Source organism: Barbus barbus (assembly GCF_936440315.1).
Source record: "Barbus barbus genome assembly, chromosome: 6".
Classification (NCBI taxonomy): Eukaryota; Metazoa; Chordata; class Actinopteri; order Cypriniformes; family Cyprinidae; genus Barbus; species Barbus barbus.
In genome coordinates this window covers 15,157,652-15,166,262 of record NC_136734.1, presented here as the reverse complement: position 1 = coordinate 15,166,262, position 8,611 = coordinate 15,157,652, and the positions used below count along the sequence as shown (strand labels likewise).

Genomic DNA, 8,611 nt, shown 5'->3' with positions numbered 1-8,611 from the left:
CTAGTAGGCCTATCTGATAACATTCTCTACTTATGATCTTGTAAATGTCCTAATCAAGGAACATTTATCTCAGAAAACAAGTGCTCATATTTCCTGTGTCTGGGTGCTGATTGCTCACCGCCTGCTTGATTATAATCAGCTCAGAATATACAAGCTAATCTTTCCAGAACCTTGGAATCATTTGAAGAAATCCAGTGAAATTCAAAAAGGTGTGTAGGCTACTCTTTACTAAAGCTCACCCAAGTCCTGTGTAAATAAAGCATGTTTGTAGAGAAAGTAGCTATAGCCTACAATCTGCCATTGTGCATTTTTGGCAGCGTCACTACAGTGTAAATACAAACACTCCACGCAACAAAGAAAAGAGTGTTTATGCAGTATTTTGGCATGAGCTTTGAAAAAAATTAAGTGTAAAATATCTGAATTTACTGTATCTGATGGTATATGGCTGATATACTGATGAATGATATCTGACGATTAAGACAAATACATTAGTCTATATGTTTCTGTTATGTATTTTGCTATACAGGTGTACAAATTACACAATAAAACAGCCTTTTAACTTTCATTCATTAGTACATCAACTGTTCCGCACATATAGGCTATGATTTTCAATGTCTCTATCAATTTTTTTTTTTCATTCATAAACAGTATTTTTTTTTATCCTGTAATCTATTGTAAAAATATACAATAGCATGATTATAATTTGTTCTTTCTTTTTTTAAACTGGTAGACTTTTTGAGCCTTTATTTTTAAGAGTTTATTTGAGGGCAGCTATCCACTTCTCTCTTATTTCTTTAATTAAAATCTTTATAGAGACATTGCTAGATCCCTTTTTTACTGTGGCACAAGCCTCTGTGAAATGCTAAAGTGCTTTTTTCAAATGATTCGGTATACATGTCATTTAGTGTTAAAAAAGCAGTAGAGAACATTTGCATTCAAAATAGTGATTCAGAACATCAGAGAGCTGTAAGTGTACTATGACTGTGTACTTCCTTTTTCACAGAGTTATTATTATGCCTCAACACAAGTTATTTTGACTGATAAACTCATGATCTGACCAAATAACCCCAGTCTGCCATCATAATGGAAATAGACACTTTAACTGAAATGACTCACATAAGAACAAAAATACTTGCAAAACTGAAAGAAAATACCTTTCTAGCTGTTTTTGAAGGCTGACAGCCTCACTAAATGCATGCAGCCGAATAAACAAGCTGGAAAACTGAACGACTCCTTGATTATGGTCTTTGGAGGAAATCAAAGCATAGACTCTCACATAATGTCAGCACTGACATATTCTGATATGCACAAGGGCTGTCAACATGAGCAGGTGGAAGATCAAGAAGTGTTCCTTTATCATAGAAAAAGGAAGGTGATTCTCTGACGAATCACAACATAGTTTCTTTCCAGACGGAGATAAACAAACTGACCAACACTATAGTAATGAAAGGGAAGTTCACACAATAGTAGTCTTGATTCAAAGACATTCTCAAGCAAGGTAGAATGTTTGAGAATGTTGTATAGGCTTCAGTGACGTTTTGCTTAAAATTATATGTTTTTACAAAATATAGGCGAACCAGAGGCCACGTAATTCATGTATGTGAGTGTGTTAACGGCTGACTCATTGATCCAGGAATACAGACGCACCTTTAGGAATGTGACCAGAGGAGGTATGCTGTGTGGGCTTCTTGTGACTCACCAGTCTATCAAAGAGTTACCCGGTGCAGCCCTCTTTTTAGTTTTTAGATATAAAGTGTGTGTGTGTGTGCACCTACTTAACCATATTTTGGGGACAAATTTTGTACCCAAAAGTGAGGTAAACCTGACAAAATCTCCAAAAACCTCCCTTTGGGGACGTCCTCATTTGTAAAACGAGTTTAAAAATAACCTAAACAAAGTTTTTTTTGAAATTGTAAAAATGCAGAAAGTCTCCTGTGAGGGCTAAGTTTAGGTGTAGGGCAATAGCACATACAGTTTGTACAGTATAAAAACCATTACGCCTATGGAGAGTCCCCATTTAGATAGCTAAGTAAACGTGTGTGTGTGTGTGTGTGTGTTTATGTGGTTTATGAGGACACAAATTTGTATAATGACATGGGTATGACAGAGGTATTACAATATGAAGGCGGTTTATGAGGACACTGCCTATGTCCCCGTAATTTAAAAGGCTTAAAAAACATACTAAATGGTGTTTTTTTTGAAACTCTAAAAATGCAAAGAGTCTCCTGTGAGGGCTAAGTTTAGGTGGAGGGTTGGTGTAGGGCAATAGCACACACAGTTTGTTCAGTATAAAAACCATTACGCCTATGGAGAGTCCCCATAAACCACAAAAACCAACGTGTGTGTGTGTGTGTGTGTGTGTGTGTGCACCTGGTATTCATCACGTCCTGGGGACCAAATGTCCCCACAAGGATAGTAATACCAGTAAATCTTAATCTTGTGGGGACATTTTTTGGTCCCCATGAGGAAACAAGCTTATAAATCATACAGCATAAAGTTTTTTGAAAATCTAAAAATGCAGCATGTCTCCTGTGAGGGCTAAGTTTAGGTGTAGGGTTGGTGTAGGGCAATAGCACATACAGATTGTACAGTATAAAAACCATTACGCCTATGGGATGTCCCCATAAAACATGGAAACCCAACATGTGTGTGTGTGTGTGTGTGTGTGTGTGTGTGTGTGTGTGTGTGTGTGTGTGTGTGTGTGTGAATGTGTGTGGCAGTTTAGCACAGGCTTTTCATCTGGAATATGAGGATATCCCATGTTTTTGCATCTTATTTCAAGTAACACTTTACAATAATTAAAATTCCAAACATTAAATTAGCAACATATTTGTTACAGTATTATTTTTTTTTTTAACATTAGTTAATAAAAATGCCACAGTTTGTTCTTAATTCATGTTAAGTAGGGTATATGAAATAACAGATTTTTTTATTTTAATAATGTATTAGTAAATATTGGTATTAACTTTCCATAAAATTAGTAGGCTAAATTCTTTTTCATTGTTAGTTAATGTTAAAGGAATACTTCACCCAAAAATGAGAATTTGCTGAAAGGTTTCTGACCCTTAGGCCATCCAATATATAGATGAGTTTGTTTCTTTATCAGAACAGATTTGGAGAAATTTAGAATTATAATTATCATTAGTAGTATTATCGCTTTGCAAATGTAGCACTTGATCACCAATGGATCCTCTGCAGTGAATGGGTGCCGTCAGAATGAGAGACTAAACAACTGATAAAAAATCACAATAATCCACAAGTAATCCAGACGACTCCAGGCCACCATCTAAGGTTTTGTACAGTGAAAAGCTGCATGTTTGTAATAGATTCATCATGTTTGAACTTTAAATGTCACTTCTGGCTAAAATATGATGAATCCTCTCAATATTGCTTTGTCCAGTGAACAGTCATCTCATCTGAATCAGGAGAGGAACATGATTACAGACATTATATTTGTATCAGCTGTTTGGACTCTCATTCTGACGGCACCCATTCACAGCAAAGGATCCACTGATGAGCAAGAGATGTTACAAGTCATGATAAAATGTATTACGAGGTGGCAATTTCGTATGAATTTGTACTTTGCAATTTGTACGGAAACGTAAGCATGAAGCCCAAGAATAAATCTGACCATCAATGGGGCATATAATCAGGTAGTACATAAACGCACAAATGAACTTGACAAATAATTCCTATTCACCTCCTATTCCTTCTATTCACCAAAAAGTAAAATAGTTACAAATTGCCATGAAAGTGTGTTGCATTGATGTATCACTTGACTTTTTAAGGTATAGTGAGTGGTACAATTACCAGGACAATAAAAGTTGATTATGTCCAAATAATAATCAGATTTTATATTTTAATACAAAGGTTTCCAAAGGTAGAATTCAAAGGTTCACTCTTGACATTACAACTCTTCCAAAAGCTTAATTAAGCTTAAAAATAATTAACTGATGGCCAAAATGTAAGGCAGCATTATAAATAAACTTTTATTTCATTCAATACTGAGTAGTATCAACAAAAAAAGTAATTAAAATGAGCTACCCAATACTTATGTGTGCTCTTTATTTTTATGCTTGTTAGAGTATCAATAAAATTTACTCACTTTTTTACTCACAAATTTACTCACCCTCATAAGTAAACAAATTTACTTATGAGGGTGTATCACAGTTAGGATGCTTCCTCAGGAGTTAACGGTATAATTATTAAACATCTAGTTTTTATTAATTGCATTGTATACTATTAACTGAGAAACTACATGGAACGGCTGTACTTTTGACTGTACTTCAAGATTTTTTTAAGCAAGATTTCTGCATAAAACATGATTAACAATCATTTAAAAAAAAAAACTTAGAACACCTATAATATATGTAAATTCATAACATTTTAACCTAAACTCCAAATGATTAAAGACCAGGGTAACTACTTTGTATACATATAGCATTCAGCTGACAAAGATTAAAACAACTTATAAAACCACTAACTAAGAGAATGATGACTAATCATGATTAAACATGAAAAAGAAAGAAAGTATCAAAGATATCCAGTATAATATGAGTTAAAAGAAACCAATTCCCAAATGGTTTGTTGATAAAGGACTATTTAGACCTATTTGACCCCTAAGACAAGAAAGGTTAGAAAACACTGCACTAGTAAATACTACACACTCTACTACATATAACCTACTAAACAGCGCCATCTAGTGAATGTGCATGTTGTAGTCAGGGTAGTGCAGTTCTGTTCCATCTGTTCATTTGATCTCAAACAATACTGAGGTCAGTTTACAAAAAGCCAAAAGAAGAAGCTTTTAGCACAACAATTCTGGTTTGATTCTACACAGGAAGCATTTCTGATGCCAAACAGCAATGTAACATATGCAAGGTGTGAATGTCATAGAGTTGATTTCTTAATTTCAAGATTACTTCCTGTCCTTTATTTTGCCTTGTAACAGTGAAAGAGAAAATACTGCAAAGTAGTTTGCTTTCCCCTGGAATATGCAGTGCAGTGATGGTCTCCTTGGGAGCTCACAGTTTTCGTGCGCCATCCTTGGGTAGAGTGGAAGATGTGGAGTAATTTTTCAAGTCCGACTGGTAAGCAGGGTTCTCGTAGGGTTGCACACGCTCTTTTAGGTTGTGGGTGTCATAGCGGGGGATACGGATTGAGTTCATGACTGAGATTTGCTTACCGTCTTTCTTGGTACAGCTGGATGGATAAGATTCAGTCATATGTTAAAAATGAATTACATTTGGATGGAATTAAGAAATAATATATGACAAATCATATATGTACACAAGTGTGATTTAAGTGTAATTTACTCACCATTTTACACATAACATAATAAGGAAAAGAAGTAAAAGCAGAGCCGCAGCCACACATAGGATGGTAGTAATGACAACCATGGCACCAGATCTCGCACTCAGACCATCATAAATGGAGTGAAGGGGTAGTACTGTATGAATAGATTATTAAGATATCTATTAACTCCAGCAGCTATTAGGATGACTCCGATATTATTTAGCAAGGATTTTATATGAATTCTTACGTTTGGTAAGAGTGATGTTGCCAGACCAGTCTGACGTATTAACAAGAGTCCCATTAGCATTGATTAGAAGATACTTGAAACTGTAAGGGAAAAATAGTTTCAATACATTAAAAGCAAACTCAAATCTAGTGTTTAAGAAGCTACTTTACAGTCAAGACACCCTTTTGACAATGTAAAGTCATTTTAAAAATCTTTTAAAATATATAAAACTATCCAATGATTCAGATAACAATCTGATTTAAGGACAGCATTAGAGAAGAATACCAGCATTTGTATGGTATTATAGGCTATATTTGTGTAGAATCTTGTAAATAAATAAATATTGTAAGTCTGGGTATTAGATTTGGGGATTTTCAGTAACTCTTTCTGTAGGTTACATCGATACACCAGTAGGTGGCGACAAGTGTTTGTTTTTATGAGTGAAGGATTGAATCACAGTGAAACCACTGAATCATTCACTCAACCAGTTGGTTCGAATGTAGGCTACTGATTAATTCAGGAATGAACAGAACTGCTGTGTGTTGCTCTGAAATGTGCAAAAGTTGACTGATTGAGATTTCAGAGATTTTTGTTGCAGAGAAAAAAAGTAAGTATATATCAATATTGTGTCTAAATCAAATTAGTTTCTTGTTTATTTAGCTGTTGTAAAAAAGAAATATTACATTTGCAATTGTGCAGTTCAGTTGTGGATGTGCACAATATATTAAAAGGTCCTACCAAACTGTGGATCCATCAGGTAATACACCATTACAGTTGGTGGTGCTACAAATCCCATTAGCGCCGACTACAAAGTAGCGATCATTGGCGTACTGATTACAGGGGAAATCTGACAGAAGTCCAACTCTGGTCAGAAAGAAGTTCTGTGATGATGGGTTGAATGCTGTTGGGTAGGGTGACAAGCCGAGGATGTTGGTAGTTGAGCTGTTTACTAGAGCATCAAAATTTCCGTTTGCTAAAAGTGAAAGAGGATTGATAATGCAAACAGATGGGAGAATTTGCATTAGATCTTATTTTTAGCTTCTTATGTTCAATACGGCTGCATTTATTTGATTAAATACAGAAAACAGCAATATTGTGAAATATTATTAAAATTTCTGAAGACGTTTTACCTGAGCACAGCCCAGCCACCAGCCATATCTCACAGCCAGGGCACGACTGATTAAATACACAATACGGCTGCTTCAGTATCACTGTATTACTGGTGACCCTGGCTAGGAAAGCATTAGATGTAAGCTCAGGCTGGAATATCTGACCTGTAGACAGAGAAAAAGACTTTAAAGAGCCTTTTTTTAAAGTGACCTCATTATTCCAACTTGATCCCCATTCAAGTCTGTCACAGAACAATAGCAGGTGCAGTCTGATGCACCTGTCCTAGGGGAAAAAAAGGATTGTGTAACAACACCTACCATCCCTAAATGCTGTAACTGCAGTGCTACAGGTGTATTGATTGAAAACTGGCCACGAATCAGAACTAGTGTGTACTAGTGTGTTTCCCTCAAGTCTCAATATAGATTCTGTTTTTACAACTAGTATGAATATGACATACGAAAGGCGTCATTGTATCAGTATTCATCTCTGTAGTAGGCCATTTAAAAAAATATGTGATGAGTGTGGCATCCCATGACATACTACTAATTAATGACTCAGTGAGCTATTTCACCTATTTATAACAAATATAGTACACAGAACGAAATAATAGCTTAAAAAATGACCCCATTCAAAAGTTTAAATAAGTAATGAGGTGTCGTTATACCTGGAGGATTTTTATGATCCCTCTTACTTTAAATTATCAACATATTCTGCATATATATATATATATATATGCAGACTATAATATATAGAAAATATAAAAATATAGAATACAGAAAATTGACATAATGAATGGACACGCTAGACATTAGCATCTGTGGGCCATTAGTACAGTTCTTCAATAACATTTCATGAATTATCTTACTCATTTGTTCATAATAGTCGCCAGGGTATTTTTGCTGAATGGAAGGACGATTTTTAGCTTGTTATTCTATAATCATCTTTGTCCGACATCCAACATCTAATTCAAAATGATGAAAATTTTATGAGACATTTGTGTGCACTTTAATCTGTCTTTAATGAGCTATTACCTAAGAAAGCCTCTCTCCATTTAAACTGAAGGATAAGACAATGTAATTAAAGTATAACCGAAGTGCATTTGTGATATAACGCAGAAACCAGATCTCTATAGTAACCCTCATCTAAAAAGAACAAACATTTATAATTAAGGCTAAAATGCACTTACCTTCTCCGGTCCACATCCATATAGACATCAGTGACATCAAACAGATCATTGTGTTTGTCTTCATCTTGTAACAAGGATGCAGATAGATTCTTATTAATAAAATTGTGAGTAGAAGTCAAGCTGGCTGGTGTCTATGCTCAGCAATATGCTTGGCAGATACTAATCAACTCATATAAAAAGAAGCTGAAGGGAGGGGAGAGAGTTTTTCATGAGGGTGTGTAAAAGGTGAGGTGCTTTGGATATAAAAAAAAAAGTGCTTTGAAATTCCAAAGGCTGACTGTTGCTAATCTGTAAGCTGTGAAAAATGCTTGAATCATGTTAAAACACTTTCTGCTTTAATCTTACAGCACAGAACACATTTTCATTGCCGAAGCCACAGTTACAATGTCAACGTGACCAAAGTTGCAACGTGAATTAAAATGGAAAATAAAGCAAATGTCTGTTTGAATGACTAATGTTAAAGTCAACAAGCCCTCCACATACTGGTGACTTAATTCCCAACAAACAGGCAAGTTGACATGACATCAAAAACAGAGATGTGGAGTACAGATACAATATATCAGTAAGACTCGATTCCTAATGTTTTGAGGGCAAAGTGTTACATAATTAATACTGTAATGTGCATCAAAATGTTTTTACATCATTATATTAGTTTTCTAGGACAAACTTGGCTGTATGTTCTGCAGCTGTCTGAAGTGTTTGTAATCAAATAAGCAAAATTGTGTTTGTTGGTAAAAAATTAAAATAAAAAGCAGATTATATACTCTCTCAGTGTGAGCATGTAAAACTCAAAA

General features: G+C 35.0%; 1 protein-coding gene across 1 annotated transcript; it reads right to left on the bottom strand.

Annotated features, from left to right (window-relative positions):
* Window positions 1–5,024: 5,024 nt before the first annotated feature.
* On the bottom strand, window positions 5,025–7,833 carry LOC306870724 (uroplakin-3b-like; the record flags this gene model as incomplete). The annotated part of the gene is made up of 6 exons (XM_079418152.1): window positions 5,025–5,202; window positions 5,320–5,449; window positions 5,543–5,622; window positions 6,260–6,494; window positions 6,652–6,795; window positions 7,818–7,833. The coding sequence occupies 6 exons, from the start codon at window positions 7,831–7,833 to the stop codon at window positions 5,025–5,027; spliced, it is 783 nt and encodes a 260-aa protein (XP_079274278.1).
* Window positions 7,834–8,611: the final 778 nt, after the last annotated feature.